This window comes from Sphaeramia orbicularis, chromosome 10 (genome assembly GCF_902148855.1).
Source record: "Sphaeramia orbicularis chromosome 10, fSphaOr1.1, whole genome shotgun sequence".
Lineage (NCBI taxonomy): Eukaryota > Metazoa > Chordata > Actinopteri > Kurtiformes > Apogonidae > Sphaeramia > Sphaeramia orbicularis.
This window is the reverse complement of record NC_043966.1, coordinates 19,181,225-19,206,107: the sequence shown is the minus strand read 5'-3', so window position 1 is coordinate 19,206,107 and position 24,883 is coordinate 19,181,225. Positions and strand designations below refer to the sequence as shown.

General features: G+C 37.9%; 1 protein-coding gene across 10 annotated transcripts in view; it reads right to left on the bottom strand.

Moving 5' to 3' along the window:
* atp8a1 (ATPase phospholipid transporting 8A1) overlaps positions 1 to 15,994 on the bottom strand; it is a 119,809-nt gene extending 103,815 nt beyond the window's left edge. For 3 of the 10 annotated variants that reach the window (XR_003936510.1, XM_030146157.1, XM_030146165.1), the window contains exon 1: positions 2,465 to 2,547. Coding sequence is in view for 8 of the 10 variants with exons in the window: in XM_030146157.1 (XP_030002017.1) it covers positions 2,465 to 2,531 (67 nt within the window). In the remaining 2 variants the exon portion in view is untranslated. Of the gene's footprint in view, positions 1 to 2,464; positions 2,550 to 15,591 lie in introns of those variants that run through there. The other 7 variants (XR_003936512.1, XM_030146160.1, XM_030146161.1 and 4 more) reach the window with 4 other exon arrangements.
* Positions 15,995 to 24,883: the final 8,889 nt, after the last annotated feature.

Genomic DNA, 24,883 nt, shown 5'->3' with positions numbered 1-24,883 from the left:
GAGCAGATGTGTTGTACCTGTCACCACTAAATCACTGGCAGTGGAAAGATCTCTACCATACCACCTTTTCTTTCACCCAACTCTACAGACAGAGGAGTCAGTGGAATTTGTCTTCTGTGATGCACAAATGTCACTGTGATGATCTAAATAATGTTCAGATGGGATTCTGAAACAAACGGACTGACAGACATTGCCATCCTGACAGTTGTACCCCTTGCATGGTTATAATAAAAAGAAAGTTACGGTCTTATAACTGCAAACCACTTCAAATTAGACGACATCCTCAAGTAAGGAGGCTTAACACAATCCAATTCAAAGCAATATATTTCAGTAAACTTTGATGTCAAAATGTAGATTAGATTAGATTACATTAGATTAGATTAGGTTCCTTTTACTGTCATTGCAAATAAATACAACAAAATTTTAAAGCAAAAGGTAAAAACAGGACCCATAAAAAGTATGAGAGCAATAAATACTAAAAAATAAATTCTATTCTATTCATACACCACACTACATACTGTAGAGTGGTCATGTGTTAAATGGTCACTGTTGTTGTGGTGTTTGGTAAACAATGATAACAGTGCTGCCCTTCAACAAATACATAAGACAGGGTTGACATCTAAAACTACCCAGAAAGGAAGTTACTCTGGGTGTGAAAGGAAGAGGATCTTCCGTCAACAAAATAGCCTTTCCACAGCTTCTCCTGCATAAGAATTTATGAGTTCTCCCTCTTCTGTATCCAGTCCATTTCCTTAGTTTCTAGTGCACTGTGTGGATAATGTACTCTGCCACTGCCACAGATGTCTCGGTGGGAACTGCTCTTAATACTCCCTGGTGGACACTGTGCATTTTCTCTACACTAATTTCATTAACTGCAGGCGTGTCACGGCTCAACTACCCTGACATCAATAAAGAGAGCAAGAATGGGAAACTGGGCAGAAACTCACTCTGAATATAATTCTTAATCTGTGCTATATTAAGTTTCATAGTGACACCTTTAATCAATTAATGGTGCATCCATATTACCCATACAAGCTGGTCAAACAAAACAATGTAAAGATGTAGATAGAGAAATGAAAAAGGAGAGTTACAAGGAGCCAGATAAGGCTCAACAGAAGTAAAGAGCAGAAGCTCTCACCGGAGGGGAAGCCTCTAGAGGAAGGATCAATGCCAACAAGTGTCATAATGAGTTTGGATGTAGGCCAGATGTCAGGATTATTGCTTGTGTCAGCCAACAGACAGACGGGTGGAACAATAGTCACAAGGGGGCACGTATTTCACAGAGGATGCCCAATGGGAAAAAACTGGGCCCAGCATGAACTGGCATTGGCTTAGGCATACCGGTCTACCCCAATCTGTCTTTCTTTTATCCCTGACTAAGTGTTCTAGGTAGCAAACCATTTTGTTTTTTGGTGTTGGTTTATTTTTTTTTCTTTTCTTTTTCTTTTTAGAACTTGTCACTGCAAATATTTATCAGAGGTGTGGAAATTTCCTGACTCAAATAAGCACTGCAATGCAAGTATCATAATCAAACTGTGAGGCAGGTTGATGTTGACATCCCCATTTTTAATGCACAGAGGGATATCTGCTTTGCTTTTGTAATGTTTACATACTGAGGTGGAAAAAACAGACATCTGGTACAAAGTAGACACAGCTTTTCATGCTTTACTGCTGTAGTCAGATTTTTAGAAGAGCTTTCTAAATAAAAATGACTTTATCTGAATCTATTAATCTATTTAAAATACCCATGTGCACCAATACACTGAGATGGATCGGTGCATCTTTGTGCATTTTAATTGTTGGCTGGTAAATCATAATGAAATCAAGTTGTGAGGCCGGTGAAAGTTTACAACTCTAATAATTACATGTTTGGCAAGGTCTGTAAATACCTACCTGTTAAGAGATAAATCAAAAAATTAACCAACATTCTAAACTGAATTTTAATTTGTACGGAGTTATTAGGGAATTTAATGTTAAGACAAAACAGGTCAAAGACAAATCCATCCTCTGCAGATTTACGATACACCACATGGTAATGTATAGCTCAGGTCACATAGAAGTGGTGAGGTGGAAAATGGTTGCCATCATGACTGTCAACACAAGCAAGATTAAATGCACCTAATGGCAGCAATGACGGCAACTACAGTGACCTGATACTCAAACATCAGTAGGTACACCAAGTCACAGACAGGGTCAGGGTTAAAGGCCACAAAGAACAACGGGAAACACACAGAGTTAGCTGGTATTTTAAAGTAGCATCAACAAAATATGGCTGTTTAAAGAATATTGTCAGAGGAGCAACATAAAACCTGTTTTTACTAAGAGGATCATTTTTGTAGATTAGATATTTTTAGCAATAACCTGTTTTTCCTGAATAATCCAGTTTGATCTAAATACATCTTTTATGATAAATCAAGTATACCAGGTTACACACTGCCTTTCATCCATATTGGTCGACACCTACTGTGGCTCTGATTACACTGGGATGATTTAGTCGACTCCATGACTAAGACTTCTTCAGTAAAGCCCATCAGTCCATTCCTAGGAGTATTAATGTCCATCTGAGGCTGATCAGAACGTGAAAAGCCTTTTTGTTCTTCCAGAAATAGCTCCAGACCGAGTCCAGCCTAACTGCAAAGCAAACAAGCACTAATGAGCCTGAGAGAGTTGTAGCCTGGTCAATAAAATGCAGATGAGAAGGCACGTGATCTGGCCACAAGATTCATTCAATAATCCTAGGGTATGGGGCAGCTTGGGTTTACTGACACTGACATCTAACACTGACACAAAGAGCAGCCGAACCCCATTCAACAGTGTTCGTGAAGAAAACCTGCATCATATAAGCCTACAGCAGGGAAATTACAACTTTTGCTTCTGTAGAAATGACTGTTACTCACAGATACATGGCACCTATAAGACTGGGTGATAAAATGATAATGATATGCAACAGCAACACACTCATTCAATAGTTCAGTAGTTTCATTTTAATGTATTCTACGTAAACCACCATAAAGCACAAAAGTTTAGTTGTCTGAACAAACTATAGCATGCTTCCTCCCTGCTCATAAACAGATAATCATATCCACTGAAAATGGAGCATGCAACAAATGGCACGGAAACAGTCAATGAAATATTTATATCTGCCAGTGAAACATGAGTGACAAACTCTTTATAAGTCACACAGCTGCAGCATATGTAAGCTTCACTGGCACACATCAGCAAGACTTGGTAAGTTATAGTGAGTAATGCTGCATGACAAGCGCCATAAAAACCAGTATGAAAAACAACTGCAACACCATCAAGAAAAAGAAAGAAGCAAACAGCCTAAATAACAAAATTATTAAAAGCCGACAACTAACCTTGTTGCCTTCACATCAGTTGACATCAGACTGAATAAATGTGACTCCTGACATTACTGATTAGTCTTTTGTCAAATCTAGTTTATTTATTAGTGTGTCTTGATAAATAAACTGCTTGAATTCAACAGTTTGTTGTGCTCCCTCTCTATAATCTTCATGTTTTATGTGTTTCACTGTGTAGAATGGTGTTTGTGCAGAACTGGACCATGTCAGGATATTTCCACATGCTACTGCTGAAAGGGGAGGGTTTGTCTGTGCTTGTGAAATCTGAGTTTAACGGATGGACCGTAAAGCAGAATTTTTACTGGATGCAAAAATATTTTACAACCAATAAGGAACTAGTGTACAACTTTATGAGAAGTGAAAAATTTGAAGGTATCATAGTTCATTCACTAAAAATGGATTTCAAAACACTGATCATGTGAAAAACTTTCTAAATTAGCAGTACATAATAGGGGTATAACGGTACAGAAACATTTCTGTTCGGTACGTTTTCAGTACAGGGGTCTTCGATTCAATACATTTTCGATATGTTTTCAATACAATGGAGACCTGTGTGTGTGTGTGTGTGTGTGTGTGTGGGGGGGGGGGGGGGGGGGGCTACATAACTACCTGTGGGACACAGGACATTTTTACAAAATATTGTTCAGTCATTTGCGCATTAACAGGCACCCCACATGTTATGTATTTTTGCATTTTTGAATGTTCAATGTTTTTTTTATAGTAAACACTGTCATTTTCTGAGTGTTTCTGAATGCCTCACAGTATTCCCTGAGGTGCTGTGAACGTGACCTCACAGTAACACCACAGCAGAGGAAGGAGAAGAGGAGCAGGTTCACTTGATTTTGCCAACTTGAGTTAAAAAATAAAACCCTTTTTGCTCTAAAGGAACCCATGGACTCTTTTGTGCCACAAATTTGCAACATACCGAAAACCAAAAGTGAAACTTCACAAACTTCGAACGTCTGACCTGGCTTCTGTGCCTCTGTTATACTCTCTGTTGTCATGTTTTGGGGGGGTTTGCAGCGGCACTGAGAATTCACCGCTGCTGAATGTACTGTATATAGAGGAAACCGTGCACATGGGTTCTGCTTGCGGCCACCTTGTTTCCCAGGTGTTTGCATTCTTCACATAGGCTACATGTATTCGTTCGGTGCACCTCCATATTGTATCGAAGGCCCCGAACCAAAACGTTTTGGTACAACTAAGTACACCATTACACCCCTAGTACATACAGAGATTGTGGAGTTCTTGAGGACAGAGGTAGAGTGGATATTGTTTCAGTGATTTTTAATGAGGTCACTCAACTTTTTGTGGAAATTCACATCAGAAACAAATTATTTATTAGGTCTTCACATAACATAAATGGAAGAGATCGTAAATTTAGAAATCAATTTTGCCTGCTATATTAACCGGCCCTATTAGTCACAGAGTACAGAAAAACACCAGAATGCAGGTAAAATCATTCTCAATCGTTGTCCTCAAAAGTAATTAGTTTTATATTCAGGTTAGTATATATGTAACTAACTGCAGATGTGCCATTTATACCTGCTCATCACCATCAGAGACATATCTGAACATGATTCATTTATGTCAGATGAATATTTCAGGAGACACAGCAGCCACAGTCTATTCATGGAAGGAGGAAGCCCCTCCCCAGTCTCCGTCTCTTTCTGAATGGGGGAAAAGGGCTGGAGGTGGATATACAGTATGAAGATGCTGCTTCAGTCTAAGCAACAGCAACATCCATAAGTCGCTTATCAGATCACAGTGCTGTAACCAGCACTCACAACAACAACAGGGCAGCTGCAGAATTAATCCCCCTCCCTGTCATGCTCTGTCTGGCTCCCCATAGGCTCAGGCGGCTTCAGTGGGAAGGGCTGTCGAGGGACAACACGAGCAGCTGGGGCTCGCTGTGATGTCACAGGACTGGCCCGGCTTAGCTCAGTGAAGATCTGCAGAGACGCAAACCTTTCCACTGTGTGCGACTTTGTGAATAGTAGAGAGGCAACAGCACATGGTCTCCAAATGGTCTTTAAACAGAACAGAAAACAGGAAATTGGCCCCGTGAATGCCAGTCATTCAGGCCTACTCCAACGTCAATGTTGTTCTGGACCCAACCTCATATACCTGCTGCTTTTCTTCATCAAGGCTAGAGGGTGTGACTGTTACATCACCACTAGTTTTACTGCCAAATTTACACAGGCTTTCTCCACATTTTTCTATTATGTTGAGGTTCCCACCAAGCTGATCAGGCAAAAAAAAAAATGTAAGTGTCAACAAATTCAATGATCATTTTAGACTATATAGGGATATAAAGTATATAGAGAATGACAAATATTTGCTGGTTCCACCTTAAATGTGATCTAGGGCTACAACATTTTTCACTTAAAGAACCTGTTTACCATTTCCCAGATTTGTCAATTATGTGGTAAATTAAATATTAGAAAATAATGAAAAAATGTTGATCAGTTTTACCCAAAAGCGACATCTTATCACATGACCAAAAAATATTCTGTTTACAGTTGCAGTGGAATAAAGAAACTAGAATCAAGTGTTTTGCCTTTGTCTTAAAAAAAAAATACTCAAACCAACCCTGTAGTTCAAATAAATTTTCAAAGTCTCCAATTCATTTAAAAGCAACTGCTCATCAATTCATTGCAATGTGATCTGCCACATATTATGAATAATATTTCAAATGAAATCCATCAGATTTGCTCACTATCCTTGCATCATATTCAAACACTTTTCTTAGTTTCTAGAAGGCAGGGCCAAAATGTCTCATGTGAGGTCAAAATAATCTTGAGCTTTCATAACCAAAGTCGGTTCATCTGAGTCCAAGTGGATGTTTCTCATATTACAAAAATAATCTCTTAAGGTGTTAGACAAACATAGAGTCAAAGAGAACTTGACCTCTGACCTTTGGGCACATCAAAAAACCACCACTAATTAATCAACAGTGAAAATAATGAGCAGACATAACCATAAACCATGAAGTTATTCTCTTTGCACTCAGCAAAGTTAAAGAGATGTAGTGGTTTTGGGCGGCTTTGGGGTTCCCCTTAGGCTTGTATAAATGTAACCAGTGCATGCCAACCTGCATCTCACACAACAGTGAATTTCTGCAAAGAGACTTTCTGAACCAAACCTTTTGGGTACATATCAGACACTGTACACAGGGCTGGGCGATAAAACAATAATGATATATCACAATATAACTTTTCCTCAATAGAAATATGGGACATGCTCGATACAGTTTCGATAGAATTCATTCATCCATGTTTTGACAAATATAAGAATACCCAATCATAATTAAGTAGCGCCGTACCAAACCAATCAGGCTAGAGCCAAGTCAAGTTAGGTTGATGCACACATCACAGGCATAAGCCAGCTCCAGGGCACACGCTAAGGTTTGGGCTGCAGCGGGAGGTAACGAGTGTTCCCTCGGGAGAAAATTTGACCGAGAACTCAGGACGACAGGGTTACTGAAAAGTAGGGTGCGGAAAAGAAGCCGGGAGTTGGACGTTCAAAATATGTTACATTTCATTTTTGGTTTACGCCAGTTACGGCAGTTGAGGAACGCACCCCCACGTACATACCCCCAGTATTGTTTGGTGAAGATGCTCTGTTTTGTTTGTGTTCTCTTTTAAAACTTGGAAGCTTTTGCCTGCTGATTCTATTTTTAGTTTAGTTTTAAATATATGTACCTGTTTTATTTATCTAAAACAGTTGTATAATGTTCTTCAGTACATCTGTCATGTTCAACCTCTGACAGAAAAGAAATCATATTTAAATCAAAAATAACCTTCTGATGTCTTCACAACTAACTCGTGAGTAGCTGAAAATTTAAGCTTGACTAAAATAGTGATTTGATTTAAATCGTGATACATACTGATATCGTCTGATATGAAAAAAATTATCGCGATATGATCATTTTCCATATTGCCCAGTCCTAACTGTACAGCTTTTGATTCTTCAGCAGCTCATATTGGGCACCTATTTCCTGCTTCAGTCTGTCATCTGGGTTTACAAGTTCAAATACATGTTCAACAGGTCTGCTGGGAATCATGCAACAGGTCTGACATTGTGTCTCTCTTGTCACTGTGACTGGTACCGGTACAACTCTGGTAGACAGAACAGGGCCCGGGAGCATGTCCAGTCAAGTAGCTTCAGTAAGATTCTCCTTAACAAGTAAATAACTACTTTGTTGAAATTGCTGGGAAAAACTCAGTATATTTAGGATCGGTGCCAAACTAGACAGCTGGATGATATTTATATTGTGCAGTGAGTAGAAAGAGGTCTTCCTGTGTCTTTGCTTACAGTTATCAGTTATTAAAAAAGCAACTGGGTTCAGAGCAAAAGACATGACTGCGACATTCTTCCCAATTACTGTCAGATTGTTTATAAAAATAGCTGTAATATCCAAATGGCCGAGCATAACAATTAATCCATCTCAGTGTTTCTGTGATGCTCACTGACCTGACGTGACATGTTAGGGAAGAGTTTGCTTAACAGACAAAATTGGCACCTCCATCTGCCAACACAACAAAGTATCACATGTGCACAACACATACTGTATGCTCATGTTCAGACTATTAATAGCACAATCAGTTGCACCAATGCTTCTATCATTCTTTTCTTTCTACCTATGCGGGAAAGAAAGAATCATGCTAGTACAATGAGAAACAACAAAGAAGACGCACCCATTCGGTATGTACTAGTAGAAAAAAGGCACAGATAGATTTAAAAGCCGACATCGAAAGAATTTTTTTTCCTCTGTGCAACATTTAGAGCACAGGTCTCTTCCTCAAATGTCTGATAAATGATAAGGATAACAATCTTAAATATCTTAAATACCCACATCCACACTGCAAAACCACATGTTGTCAAGTGGCTTCAGTTAAACAGTAAGAAAAAAAGTTATTAAAATATACATCGATCAAACTATCTAAATCAGACATAAACAGTACACATAGAGAGGTCACATTATAAACAAAGAGTATGTTATTACAATATATTATTAAAACCATCCATCTATCTTTCAGTGCCCGAGCCTATCCCGTCCACAAACAGGCAAAGGAGGGGTACACCCTGGACACCTCACCACTTCTATATTAATACAACCCACCCAAAAAAAAGGTTTCGAGCCAGTGCACAACAAATAAATAATGAATGAATATGTGATCAACAGGACGTTTGGAAGTAAAAAAAAAAAAAAAAAAAAAAATTCACAAAAATGCTGATTAAAACTTTAAATTTCTTCAGTGATGTTATATTAATGTATGTTTGTTGAGTCAATAATCCCCATAATATCTACATTTAGAACTACCAGGTAATTAGTAGAAAGATTAGTGTAACAGTTCTGAGGCTGTAACCAGGTCCAGACATCCACATTATTGAGTCGGAGTAGAACATACATCTGAAAATTATTCTATTCCTTTTAGATTATTCCTTAAAAAATGTCAGAAACAAAGAAAAATCAAGCTCTGAACTTAAATAAATTTGGAGGACTGTCACACACCTCATATATTAAATGTAAATAAAACTACATATTACCTAGTAAATAGAGCTGTGCAAGTTCCTATTCCTGGAAGTCCTGTGTGTTCTTCTAAACCACCCTGTATGTGTAGGGTCAGAACTGTGACCTATTTGGACATGAAGTCAGGAAGCAGGTCATAAAACGCATGAGATCTTGAGGGTCAAGGGCAGTAAGAGTTTCATCTTCCTAACCATCGATGGTGTTGCTTTCCTGTGGAGTGCCTGTCAACACATCTCCATCTGACCTTGTCATCACACTGAGACACAATCACACTCACTATCTCGTGGCACGTGTTGGCAAGGGAAATTTTTCCTGCTGTTCATGCATGTGTGCTTCAAAAAGACAACCAGGCATCAGGCCAAGACACCAGACTCTGGATTACCAAAATATTATGAGTCACGATACAGTTTGGATCCACTTCTTCACTGTCTAATGTTGCTCTCATGAATTTTTTGATGTTTGGGAAAAGGAGGTCAAAACTGAGTTACAGTGTAGCTCATGAGCAGAGTGCCAATTTGTGCAAATATTGAAGATTTATTTCTTTGCAAGCAGCTTTCCAGTAGCCCATAAAAAAGGTTCGATCTGAGCAGCATTATGGAGAATCTTCAGCTGACCTGCAGATGAGAGGTTCGAATCAATTCTGTAAAAGAGCAGGTCAGGGACGGAGTCAAGATGTCGGAGTCAATTAGGATGTAACATTGCAGTAAAACTTTTTTACCGACAATGCCAAAGAGCTGAGGATAAAACATGTGAAACTAAAGAATTGTACTTCCAATACACATTACTGTAATGCTCAAACAAAAGCAAACACTGGCAATATTTTCATTTAAGCAAAAAAGGCTACGTTAACACTGCAAATAAATGTGTCCCCATCTGTTCTGATGTGACTCATGATGGCAGCACAAATCTACATTTCAGGTCTGATCTGTACCAATTCCATATCTAGTCCTGAATCAGATACAGACCTGATCTTTCTCCACATTGCCTCAGTCTAATCAGAATTCATGCCACTTTGATGTCCCAGCACTACACTGAAGAGAAACACTAATATACTGTATAGAAAATAGTGCAAAGACTTGAACTGAATCCAAATCATCTGACAGGGACATTTTTACTCTACAATAAACAGAGATTATACTTATTTTTACTTATGCAATATGTGAGTAACTAAGAAGAAACTTTCTGAATGGACGACTTTTAGGTGCAGTGGAGTATTTTCTCTTTTACTGAAGAAAATGATCTCAACACATGTAACTACTTCTATTTGTGCTGTGGCTCAGTTCAAGAATAACCAGTTCACGCTAGAATCTGATCTCAAACACACTGTAAAAAATAATGTCAACAGCCAAACAAAAAAATTTGATCTCAAAAATAAATTAGAATTGAGCAGTAAGACTGGCGGTGTGAAGTTAGCCAAAGGGTGCACGTGTTCTGTTGCAGTTCCAGTTTCTCCAGTTTCTCAAATATTTGTTGCTTTTGTGTGAATCACATACACATACACATCTTACATTTATTCATCTGGGGTTTGGATGTATTGTAAACTGAAAATTAAGAGATGACAAGTGAATTTATATCCCTTAATCTAAGAAGGTGATAAGTATCTTAATTCCTTTTTTGGATGTTTATGAGTAAGTATTAAATATGCTGGCTTAACCACAGACGCCTCATCTTCGCACCACTCCCTACGTGATCACGTGCTTTCTCCTCATCTCCTCTTTCTTAGATTGACCTGCCACATTCACTTTGCCTTACAGTCAGAAGAGAATTACTGAAGTGAAGAAAATGAATATCTGAAGAAACACATATTAGACTGGCTGCAGGTTAGTGATGGAGCCGGGACATGAAGTGGAAAATAGAGGAGAGGAGATGTCCCATGCCGGCACATAGACAGTAGAGAGCCCCGAGGGAACTTGACATGACACACCAGCGGCCCCAGACAGGGGATTTAGAGGCGTGTTGGGCTTTTGTGCCACATTATTATCAGCCAGTGATCCGCCAGGCACATGGGCAGCTCTCCCCTCAGAAGGGAGCAGTCTATCCCCCTCTAGCCTCCATACCCATACTGCTACCACTATTCAGGCAGACTGAGGCTTAGCCGGTGTTATTGAAATACTACGAGGAAACGTCCTGCTTCACTTACACATGAAAAAAAATAATCTTTACATTGACAGTAAGGTAGAGCTATAATGCTTTGAGCACAGGCACACTAATTTTCTTTTTAAAGTAGTTTGTAGCCAATCAGATGGCGGAAAACACTTTCTAACGTACAAATCCGCTGACACTAACAGACAAGCATTATGTCTTTTGAATGATTCATTCCGAGGATAGGCTTACCTGCCTATCTCCACCTTTAGTGTCAATTGTGAGAAGGGATTTGGTCTGTCTACAGATAAGCATGCAAGCTAAGACAGCAAACAGGACATTTGTTGCCATCTGTCCAGCCTTAACTTGCAGCTTCTGTCGATCAGCTTTCCCATCTCGACAGCAAAAGCAGGCATTAAGCGCCTACCCGCTAAATGTCTGAAGGTGGCTGTCTATCACCAGAAAATCACATATTAAACATGCTGACGTCACCTGTACTCCAAGTGTCCTAGATAAGGTTATTTTGGCAATACATGCAGGCGCCGGCTGGCAGTGATGTTGGATGTTTCCACAGTTACGGCGGAGAGAAGTGACAAGGAGCGGAGCTGCACGTGGTGGGCAAGACTGTGCAGTGTGCATCATGACGAGCTGACAGACAGGCTGCTGATGGATTAGGTGGTAAGCCTGGCATAGGGCAGCCCTTTCTAGATGGAAGCCTGCCTGATGCACTGTGGTGATTAAAAAATAAAACTCAAAGGTGGGGAGTGTGCTTGGCTCATAAAAACAACCATAAGAAATGTTGTGGAACAAACGTGTGATTGAGCAAAACAGTTAACTAGATATGGAGCCGTAAAGCTGGAAAATGCTCGCTTCTGGGTCAGAAGTGTGGGTCATCAACCTGGCGTCAAACATTCGGAAAGATGCCTGCATATAGAACATTACACTGTCTAAATGAAGGAGGGGAATGACAGCGTATGCTTAGTACTATGAAGCAAAGAAACAGCAAAATAAACCCTTGGCTCTTTGCAACCCAACCTAAAACGGCAATGTGTGGTAGCTGGGGGTTGGGGGTGACAGTAATAGCTGCTGCATAATTCATGCGTTCACTCTTGTGACTGCAGCAGCCGCATCTGTCAACAGTTTTCTATGGTATCTATATTAGTGTTCAATAATTCAGATTACCTCTAGAGTCCATGATTCTTCTGTGGTATTACACTGAGAGTTTTTCTGTGGCAAATTGCTTAACAATGACCAACTCTGAGAAGGATTTTTAAGGACAAATCACAAAACTACCATCACACACACTTTAGACGTGAAATGTTCGGTACTACTACCACTCTATTCACGAAATATCTCATCTTTTCTGTTGGAAGTATATCAGTTTCCATTACTAAACTTACATAACTTTTCCCAAATGCTTTAAAATCTGACAGAGGATTGCACCACCACAACACAACTGTCACTAAACTGCAGTGATGCGTTCTGACAGACTGGGAAATTTGGCATCAAAGACCACCTGTTGGGAATACACATCTACATACTAATGGGTGACAAATTATTGGAAACACCTGAGGACAGTGGTCTCTTCCAGGGTGACAATGCCTCAATGCATAAGGCATGAGGGCTCACTCAGGGATTTCATGAGGGTGGACAGGATGCAAACCATATGCAATGGCCTGCAGTCACCAAATCTCAACTTTGCTGATCTATGGAGAATTTGGATCAATATGTTAGATAGCATTCTCCATCAAAGGTCAAATGACAGTGGGTTGTTAAAGGCCAATATGATAACAAAAGTTTGGAGAATGAAAACTGATGAACTGAAGAATCTGACACAGTTGGAAATTAATGAAACATGATATCAGAGCAAAGTTCTGCAGATAAACATACATTATCACATCAGTGTTGATAGGATGTCTCCCTTTACTCTCTATCACTGTCATCAAACCACTCATCCTACCAGCTAAGTGGACAGACTTATTCAACCAACAAGTGACATTAAAGTTGTTTTGGTAGCAAATGGTGACGTATTGTTTTTTCCTTTAAATTTTCATCCATCTGTACAGTACTGTTAGACTATATTACGTTATGGTGAAGTAGAATATAACTCCAATAAAGTTTGTTTTTCAGTAAGTTCAACACAAACAAAATGTCGCTAGTAGGTCTGCACACTATGAGAAAAACCTGCAGTGTGCGATAATACACTGTATTCAATGCTGTGAAGACAAAATGAATTCAAGTCACTATTAGACTAATAACCCTAACCTAGCCTTACCTGTATCCCTACCCCATTAATCAGACAGTAAATGAAGACTAACCGCAGCTTCGTCTAAATGATCAAATGTTAAAATACAGAGTGTGAATAAAGTTATTTTTCTTATTCATCAAAATGCAGGCAGTCCTTTGTACATGTGCATGTTCATTTAGTTATGGCAGTGAAATGAAAATTAGGGCTGATATGAGCATGTGCCGTAAACACATCCCAAATGAATGTATGACAGGTAATGAATGAGAAATATAAGGAAAGAGCTCTTCCCAATCAAAATGAGATTTTTTTTCAGTGAGCACTAGTTGCATGTAGACACTGACTGAGTAATCAGTTTAGCCAATTACGCTGACTTTGTCAGTATAGGAAGAATTTGGCTCAAACAGTGGCTGATGGCTAATATGGAATCACTGACTTTAAATACTAGCTAAAAAAAAAAAAAAAAGAACTTGACTAAGACTCCCATCCATTTTTACCGTCAGTTTGATATTCAATCCAAACTTCTTGATTAATTACTTTGAGCCCAGTGATGCAGATTTCTTTATATTCTTTCATTTATTATTTTGCTTTTACAGAGCACCTACAGTGACTGTTTATCTCCTTTGCATAACTTCCTATGATGTCTGCAAAAAATAATCTTACATATACAAAATAATTATCTACTTCCAAACATTTTGTGCAAACACGATATCAACTTGTTCATTACATAATTATGTATGAGCACAACATAAAAATAGCATCTTCCAAGACTTAAGTGGTTCTGCATGACTTCGTTCACTTCCAACAGTCTAATTTTTTTACCGTTTGATATGAGGCCATTTACTGCCTATCAGCTTTTACCTGTTCCTGACTATATCACGGCTTCTATAACAAACTTTAAAAACATTATCGGTGGACCTCTGGATGAATATCTTACAATATTCCAAGCTGGGCTTAGTTTTGTGTTTTCTGCAGCAGCTTTCAGTACAGTACATGTTCACACGTACTGAATTTTTTAAGTAGAGCCACACATCTCTTTAAAAATGCATTATTTTCTCAAACAGAAAGATCCGGTTCAAGAAAACCTCAAGTATGAAATAATATTAAACAATTAAATTGTCCCAAATAGTTAAATTACTACATCACTGGTAAATAGAATATTGTAATCCATTTCTTAATGAAAACCACAGTGCTTTATCAACTTATCCAGGCGTATAAATTAAAGTCAGTTCATTCTAACTCACTAAGGGAGGTCAAGTTGCTTGCTTTTCAGCCAACAACAGTAATAACTCAAACTGATATATTAGTCGGGGCCTTAACGGTTATTAATCAAACATAAGCCATCTAAAATAAATCCACAGCCACACCATTTCATTTAGTGCAAGGAGAAACTGATACTGCAGTAAAAAATCATAAATAACACAAGCGTGTGTTGACCAATTCAGATAAATTCTGCTCTGAGAGAGAGGTCAGGGTCAGCAATGAAACATAAATTCGAGGAATTTAAAGACTTCACATTGATGCCCTGCAGGATAGTTCACCTGCAGCCAGCCAACAGGCCTGTATGTATCCGGCAGTAGGTGGATAAGCAAACACACCCTAACATCTAGAGCTATAGTTAAGAGATGAGCAACCTAAGCTGGCTTCCAAGTTTAATGTAAACAGATCTTCTTTTAAGTATTACGCTAAAGTAACATGTGTGTATCTGCATCCGCTTTCCCTTGCAAACACAACTGAGATGCAGTGGAAAGTTACTGGTGCAGTGAAGGAGTGAGGGTCCCAGCTGAAACACAATGGCTGTATTATTAGACCCACGCCACATGCCATAGACTGGATACTTATTCTTACTGTCAGACTTGTGCAGGCAACTGAGAATAAGCATCAACTTGAGATATTCCTGGACCAGTTCTCCTACTTGGAAAAAAAAAAAACAAAAAAACATGGCACCTGCGTTGGGTGGAGGATGTCTCAGTGAAGACCCAGACAGGTGCACCTTTAACCCTGAGCTATGTTGGGATGTGGAGGGATTTATCTGACAAAAACCTCCATTTGTTCATTCTGCAGACATGTACGTGATAGCAGACCTATTCATTTTGGCTTTACTTTTACTGAAATATTAAAACTAAACCAGTTGCTTTTTCCTAGACACACCTTCAGAAAACTCCCAAACCCCCCCTTGGAGGTTTCTTGACCCCTGTTTGGGCAACGTTTAATCACAGCATTAGCTAGCAAGTTACTGTACTTCCACAAAGCTGCCGGGCCGGCCTCCTTGCAGTTAACGAGGAAATACCCATAAAAAAAACACTGGAATTACTGAAGAACACTTCCTTAAAAGCACAAAACGTAGTAAAATTGTCTTTACATACCTTCCGCCCGAGTACGAAGATCGGACATTGTTCTCTGGACGGGCGGCATCTCTCCTCGCGAAGCCGGGCGACGGCACCTGTCAAGCGGCCGCGGCTTGTTAGTTCTACTCCCTGTGGCTCTACTGCTGCTGCTGCTGCTGCTTCTCAACCGTCCGAAAATGTGGAAAAAAAGGGGCTGAAATTCACCAGAGGAGTCTCTCTCATGCGGACACTAACGTTACGTGTTTTCTGCTAATGACAGATATATACAAACACAACAGTATTTCATTTCCTGGTGATGTGAAAACCATGCCCAGGAGCCCCCCCGAGGTTCACAGATCCCCCCAGCATCCCGGCTCACAGAGCGGATTTGGACACCGATAGACGCCTTCTCTGTAGTAGGAGTGGATACGGACTTAGCATAAACTGAACTGAGGGGGACGGTGCCGCTTCAACATTATGGACCGTACCAAATGCGGCCGCAGCGGGAGGGGGGGTGGCGGAAAATAATAACGCTATTACACCCCGTCGTGGGAAAGTAAGTCATGACAAATTGAATTTTTCTGAGAATAAAAAGCCGACACGGTGCTGGATATCACGGGAGGTGGTAAATATTATTTGTTTTTTAAAAAGGCCAGTAGCAAAATTAGACATTAAAGTAGTCTTCAGTGTGGGCACCTCCCCCCTCTGCAGTAGTTGTTGTTCACAGGTTGAAGACATAACAATAGTACACTGGGTGGGAGTTGTCTGATCTCAACTGAGTCTAGTTTTCAACCAAATAAGAATAGAATAGAATAGAATAGAATAGAATAGAATAGAATAGAATAGAATAGAATGAGCCCTCCCAAGGTACAGTAGTTGTTGATCACTAGTTTTCAACCAAATTAGAATAGAATAGAATAGAATAGAATAGAATAGAATAGAATAGAATAGAATAGAATAGAATGAGCCCTCCCAAAGTACAGTAGTTGTTGATCACAGGTTGAAGACATAACAATAGTACACTGGGTGGGAGTTGTCTGATCTCAGCTGAGTCTAATTTTCAACCAAATAAGAATAGAATAGAATAGAATAGAATAGAATAGAATAGAATAGAATAGAATAGAATAGAATAGAATGAGCCCTCCCAAGGTACAGTAGTTGTTGATCACTAGTTTTCAACCAAATAAGAATAGAATAGAATAGAATAGAATAGAATAGAATAGAATAGAATAGAATAGAATGCTGGAGATATGTTCATATTTTCATATACTGTATTAACCCATAAAGACCCAAAGATCCACCATCGACCAAAATGCATCTACTGATCTAAATTGTTTGATCATTAAAAAGTGGGTTCACCTGGAATTCAAATGGGGTCATTTGAAATTTCTGGTAATTGATACAAATAAAAATACAAACTTACTAATAAAAAAATATATGGTGAGTTGAGAGAGACAATCCCAATACATAAAAGACATGACAAACACTGAAGCTGAAACTGAAGCACTGTGGTGCTGTTTATCTTTCAAATGTTCATTGTGGTCGGTTTCAGATGCTGCAGCTCTTTCATAATTCATAGTTTGAGTTCTTGTTTGTTCAGTATTAATTGTCAGCCTTGTAAATCCAAGCTGGACTGACTGTACATATCCTGACCAAGGAAAATCAAATTCTCACTTTGTGCAGTAATCTACACCTGGCTTTTCTGTCTCCGTCCATAATAATATACATTAAATGGACTAAATGTCATCTAAAATGAACATTTATTTGCAACATAGTATAGCAAACTATTACATGATCCGAAAAAAACATTAATTTTAGCAACAACAAAAAAAATGTCTGGGCTCGCCAGAAATTTGTGATGCTAAAATGGGGTCACGAGCCAAAATAGGTTGGGAAGCATTGGTTTATTAACTGTTAGTCCACTAATTCTATCAATACATGTAAATAATTGGTGTAAAATACAGTTTGTTGGCTTTTCATGATCATCAGATATGACCCATTTGGACGTTCAGAGGCTTAATAGTGAACGTGGAAACACCATCATCTTCTACATCATTGATTCACCAGTAAAACCCATGGAGTTGGATCAATGACAGTGGATGGAGACACTTGGTTTATGTTCAGTTAATGATGTATTTTGCTGAAAAAGTCAGCTTTTCTTCAGTTTTCTCTGTTTCTGATATAATAACCACTGAATTTGCTCTGAGCTTTTACGGAACGTCTTCATGATCAGTAAATGAAATATAGAAAAAACACAAAAAACAGAGGATAATATTACAATAAATGGTGATAAATCACTTAAGAAAGGTTAAATATAGAGGAAAAAGTCACTTGGGAACTGCCATAAAAGTTGCACTGGATCTTTATGGGTTAATATATTTGTATACATCAATAATTGTAACTCCCTTTGAATTAATAGCAAATTCAACACATTAATTTGTATTTTAATTTTGGTCATCTTTGTTGCTTTATGTTTCACTGTATTTGGGTTAACTCTGCTGTATTCCTGTTATTTTTTAATTGCGATGTGATGGCCTTAAATTGAGTTAATTCTCCATTACTATTCCAACATTTTAATTAATGTTATCTTGCTTGCTATTGCATGTTTCAACTTATTATTTATTTTCTATCTGAACCTGTTTTTAAGGGGCTTGCATGACAGGTGTCGTACAAATACAGCTTTCAGAAAGAATTACATTAATTTTATAACACACTACATATTATATTTGGATTTTGTAACAGCATCATACTGAAAAACATTGTAAAAACTAAGGCTAACAACATTCATTTTGTCTTCTGTTAATGTAATTATCCTTTTCTCTTTTTTCTTTTGTTCAGTTTTAGATGTTACCTGGAAAAAAGAGAAAAGTATAATCGTAAAAACTAGTTTACTATCACTGATCATGACAAATATAATATGTCACCGTACAAGTTATCGACCTAAACCATATCCCAGATGTATTTTACAGACACATAGCAAAGACAGTCACACCATATTCTTTCTGTTTGCCTGATGTAAATGCAAATATTGACTCTTTCATACTGCAAAGCCACCTGGTAGCTATCAAAAGAAGGGGATATTTTTGTCATGATAGCAGGCGAGTTGATAACCAATACCTCTCTCAGTCTGCTCAATAAACGCTGGTGCTACAAAAATGTCCTTCAGAGGAAGGAACTTTGAAGAGCTACCCTGGGATTGTTGTTCAAGAAGCTTCTCTGTCATATTTAAGGATTTGCCCTCAGAGAAAACCAAGTGATGTGTAAGCAAAAATCACTTCAGCTTCGTCTTCATGAAAAGTTTGACAGGCCATGTGGCTGCAGACAGATGGCAGAGAAGTGAGCAGCTCTCGTTAGTGGCTTTTCCCTCCTGACAAAATCCACTGCTGGCTTTAAATGTCCAAAATGTCATCTATAGAGGACGTAGTGTTTATTCACGAGCTGGTGTTAATGAATTTAATCACTGACATAAAAGACTGTAGGGAAAATTTAGTCGTAATCATGTAAAACTGAAGCAGGAGCACAGTTACAAACAAGGACAGCTACTGACAACAACAACGTAGACGTAAGCGGTTGTAATTCAATACTATCACTCGCTATGTTATTAAGTGATTATTGTCTGCACACAAGCTCAGCAGAAGATCTAATCCAGGGTGACTTACTCTAGCTTACAGTTTACTTCATGTCTCTCAACAGTGTGCCACTCTCCTGTCATGAATCTGCTTTAGTGTGGACTCAAGTTACATAAACTAGCATGCACAAAAGGGGTAATAAACATGCAAATACGCAGGGGATAGCAGAAACAATAGTATCCGTGTTGCAAGTTCCTGGCTGCTGTATATATGGTAAATCAAACCTATTCTCATCTCACTGCAGCTGAAATGCAAATCAACCTGGAGACAGCATTTGTACAGCAGCAGCACCACTGCAGTTCCCTGAGAGAACTGCAGCGTTATACAAAAACTGCGTCTGTCTGATGGGAATATTGCACTGGCAGTCTTTCCAATTTAATATTTAACATATTTAGCGTCAAATATAAGTTCTTTACACACTTTATTTTAACCACAAACCTCTGATTAGAACTTATTTTGGAAACTCTGTCACTCCATTCCTTGTGAAATTAAAATGTATTCACCGTTTTATGGATTAAACGGCAGACATGCTCCAGCTTCTGTAAACATAAAACTACCCACAGGCTTTGTGAAGCAGCAAATGTGCCTGTAAAAGACAGATTTGTAGTTATATTTCCTTATTTCACCAAGTCATAAAATCACACCAGTGAACCTGTTAATTCTTAAAAGCCAAAGCACACAGAAAGATCGTGTTACACTGCAGCTTAAGATTCAACACATCCAAAAATAAGAAATGAACACCTGAACATCTACGCCTCCTCCTGTGCCTGCTAGAAACACATCTTTTCCAAAGATTTCTTTTCTTTTCCCCCACTCCACCTAATTCAACATCAGCTCACCACCACAGGGATTTGGCTCTGTAGCTCCCGCGGTTGCTAAGCAACAGTGACAAGAAGCCTGCCTCTTCCATAATGTGCCTGTGCGATGGGTTTTCTGTTTTATAGATTATCAGTCCAAACAATGACTCACTCAAACAGCTGCCAAATTTCATCCACCATCAAAATCTGTGTCAGTCATGAGCTGCTGCAGTATTTTTATCAGGTTATTTTAATCTTTATCAGCGACCTACACAGACTCCACTGATATTTGCCTCTGCTACCTTTGTTCTTTGATAACCTATTGCAGCGTAAATATACAAGTAGATGGCAGTGATTCGAGTGCAAACAAAAGCCCCAACAAGAAAAAAAACAAAGATGTGATGATACCTCAGAGCAGCATGCTTTTATTTTTGATTCATCCACAGATCAGATTAACTGTAAAACAATAAAAACACATTTATACTTTACTTTTATGGCATTTATTTACATTTATTAAGTACTGCTACAACTATTTATTCATCATTTATTATTGTTATTATTTCTTTCTTTTTTTTTTTTTTTTTTTTTTTTTTTTTTTTTATCATGTTCAGTCCAAAAACACAAACATACAACTTATCTACTCCAAACATCAGTTCCTTTTTTGCATGATAAAATACATAGTTATATATTTGTTTTGTGGAAGAATTAAATAAAAAGCTGCCTGTTCAGTGACTCAGCAATTCTTTTAATTATCACTAATTCACTTTAGTCACTTTCCAAGCCAAGTGCCACATTTTCCCTAGTTGTCTTCACACAACTAACTGCAGTGTCCTTGAGAAAAAGCTAACAAAAATAAATACTGATGTGTAATAAGCCCTTGTCTGGGAGCACTGTGCTTCTGCAGAAAAATACTTTGAGCCTCTTTGCTGCTGTGGAGAGTGAAAATACTGAGGAAAGAAGTAATGCACCTTAAACCCTGCAGCAGCTTTACTGGGCCCTGTCCAGGATGCTTTTAGAACGGTATCCAGTTTATTAGAGGATGGAGTATCCGCTACTGGAAAGTACTATTGTGAAACCTCTCCTATATGTGACCTAAATCCCTGCTTAATAATTTATAGTAAAACCTTTACAAAATGCAATGAGTCATGCATTAACTGTAGTTTAGAGGCAGCACTTGTGGTATAAAGTTTTAATATTCTTTCAGTTTTCCTATTTTCTGTCACATTCAGCTGTATTTTGTTTTTGTTTGTTTTTTTTTCTTTTAGAGTTTAATCCAGAGTCATTGTTAGGCTTGGAAGTCCTTTTTAATATAAAAATACAGGAAAATACTCTTTGAACCCTATGTATCATCACAATAAACAAACTAATGTTGGATATGTTACATGACACGTTACACATCAAACAATAATGGGCACTGGAGCTGAAAACAATAATAGATGATGATTCCTACACGTCAAGAGGGTTGTGAACTTGACTGGAAAAACAAAACAAGATTTTTCAGATCACTTTTAAAAACTTGCCTGCGAAATCAATCCAGTTACAAATTCTGGAGGAGTTGTGGTTATAATGGGACACCGTACATGTATACTGTATTTCGGATCTGCTGAAAAACACAGATATTTTGAAAGAACGTTAAAGTAGAACTTGAATAATTCTGGCTGTAGATTTCCTTATGGATCCTCTATTATTTTTAGTAAACGCGTTTCCCTGTATTGAATGTTTTGGTCATGATTGCAAGAAAAATACAGTTGCACCAAGTTATTTTTTTCAATACGGACAGAAGTTACAGACTGTCTTGGTTAGGACTGTTGTACCTTTAGCTTTTAGATATTATTTTAATTATTAACATTATTATTTAATCTATTTTTATGATGTTTATTCCTTCTTTTAGTTTACTGTTTACTAGTAGTACAGTGTGTTGTCTACCTCTGTACAGTTGCATTTGTACATGAAGGGTGAGGTCAAGATGAGTTTGTTTTCTTCTAAGACGTTAATTACCTTTTGATGAATAAATGCATACCATAAAGTTAAAAAAAAAAAAAAGGAACCAATTTTATGCCAAAAAAGAGGAAGTTTAAAGTCACTACTTCAGCAAAAATTTGAATTACACGTGATAAACAGCTTCCTCCACACATATGACAATGTCACCAGGCTTTAGCCAGAGCCCAAACCCCTGAGTTTTCCCTCAGTTTACTCTTGACCCATAAAGACCCAAACAGCCACTGGAAACGCAAACCATCTACTGATCTATAATGCGTAATAACTTCTGAGCCACTAAACTATTAATACGTTGAAATAATTGGTGTAAAATGCAGTTTGATCATCTTTTCATAGTCATCAGATATGTCCATTTGGATGTTCAGAGGCTCCGTAGTTACCATGGAAACACCATCATCTTCTACAACATTGATTCACCAGTAAAACTCATGGAATAGGATCAATGACAGTGGATGGAGACGCATGGTTCATGTTCAGTTAAGGATAGATTTGACTGAAAATGTATCTTTTTCTGCAGTTTTTCTCTGTTTTTGATATAAGAACCATCAACTTTAATATGAGCTTTTATGAACATCTACATGATCAGGTAATTAAACATAGGAAAATACATGATTTTCACTTAAATAATGCAAAAATATAGAGGATAATATTATAATAAATGGTGACAAATCACTTAAGAAAAGTTAAAAATAGAGAAAAATTCATTTGGGAACTGACACAAAAGTAGCACAGAGTCTTTATGAGTTAATTTACAAATATGACAAATGCAAATGTTTTTTGAAATGACAGAAATTATTAGATCACCCTTGTTTTCTTCAATTTCTTGTTCATTTTAATGCCTGGTACAACTAAAGGTACATCTGTTTGAACAAATATAATGATAACGACAAAAATAGCTCACAAGAGTTTAATTTCAGAGCTGATATCTATCCATTTTCCATGTTTTCTTGGTAATAACCAAAATCACTTCAGTTCTTACATCAATAACTATGGCATTGAACTGACAAAAACAGTGCTTTTAGGCATTCCATGTTTTCATTTCTGTCTGTTTTAATCACATGATACACACAGGAGTTAGAACTTGATTGCATAACCACTGTTTTTGATGACTTTTGATGGTCTAATAATTTTTTCCGCAACTGTATCTACATTGTATGAGGAGGGTTAGGTTAGATCAGACTGAGCACTAAAATGAAGCTAGAACCAGGAATACAAACTGAAAATGAAAATGAAAGTATCATCATAAGAGGTTAACAGACAGCAGATATCTTAAAGCAGGGGTGTCAAACTCATTTTAGTTCAGGGGCCACATTTAGCCAAATTTGATCTCCAGTGGGCCGGACCAGTGAAATACTAACAGAATAATATATAAATAATGTCAACTCCAAACTTTCTTCTGTGTTTTAGAGCAAAAAAAGTAAAATTATGCGACAAAAATGTTTACATCTGCCAACTATCCTTTAAAACAATGTGAATAACATGAACAAACTGAAATTTCTCAAGAAAACTAAGTGCAATTTTAACAGTACTCTGTCTCAGTTTATCATTTAAACGTGTAAATTACAATGTATAGATCACAGTGGATCAACAAATACACAAAACATCTGATAACAGGCAGAATATTGTTAAAATTACACTTCAGACATTTCAACATGTTCATATTTGTTGAGGTTATTCGTGTTTTTGTGAAATGTTAGTTTGTTTTAGTGTAAATACAGTAAAATGACATGCAAATGTTTACATTTACAAAGGGAAAAATTTGGAGTTGTGAGTATTTATAGGTTATTATGATAGTATTTTACTGATCCGACCCGCTTGAGATTAAATTGGTCTGTATGTGGAACCCGAACTAAAATGATTAAGATCTCCAGTGTAATTTTTGCATTTCACAAATTCATCCCAGGGGCCAGACTGGACCCTTTGGCGGGCCGGATTTAGCCCCCGGACCACATGTTTGACACCTGTGTCTTAAAGGCTGGTGTAGTAATGATAACTAATAACAATTAATCAGCTATTTCAGCGGTGTATTAGAATGTGTTGGACATTTTTTACTTCATTACAAAAAACCTAACTGTTGAACCAAACATCTGAGTCGAAATAAAAAAATACTGAAACGAAAATATCGATGAGAGTCAGTAATTAGATGTGGATTATTATAATCAGAGCAAACTTCAGTCCACATCAGTAGATTGTTAAATGTTTTATCAACACCAATGAATTTGCAAAGTCTATCTCAAACCATCATGCACTGGTATTTATCTTTCTGCTTTATGTATCATAGTGTTTCATATCTTATACTCATTTTACTGTGAACTAAAATGAAGATATTGTGATTATCAGGTGAAAATCTAAATATTTGTGAGCCTAAACCCCCAGAGTGTGTGGATCCTAACAACACCACTGCTTTAACTGATGAACCTTCCATCCATCTTCTCAGGGCGTTTTAATCTCACTTCTCCAAACGTGCCCTGCATAATCTTGCGAGTGCATTATTAATTATTGCTCGTACTCTTAATACCCATCAAACCAAGTGGGCGGATGCAGCTTTGAGGCCCACAGCACCATCCTTCACTCCTTGCCTACAGCTCTGTGGGGAGCGATTGGGCTGCGTGACATTTAGCTGTAATTGAATTGAATTCTGCCCCCTTGTGGATGTTAATCTGCAGTCAGGGAGGGTGAAGTGCAAAGGGCTGGTAGTCAACTAATATCAAACGATGACTCACAGCAGACTCATTGGCCTAAATCCTGTTCATAATAGTTGATTGATGCCTGCAGATCATCTCGCCAAACTCGCACAAAGACACATTTCACGGTCTTTGAGCCGTTTTTCACAAGCGACATTCAGATCAATGTTTACCCCAGCAAAACATTTGGAAATATTACTGCCTTTCTAGCATATTAGAGCAA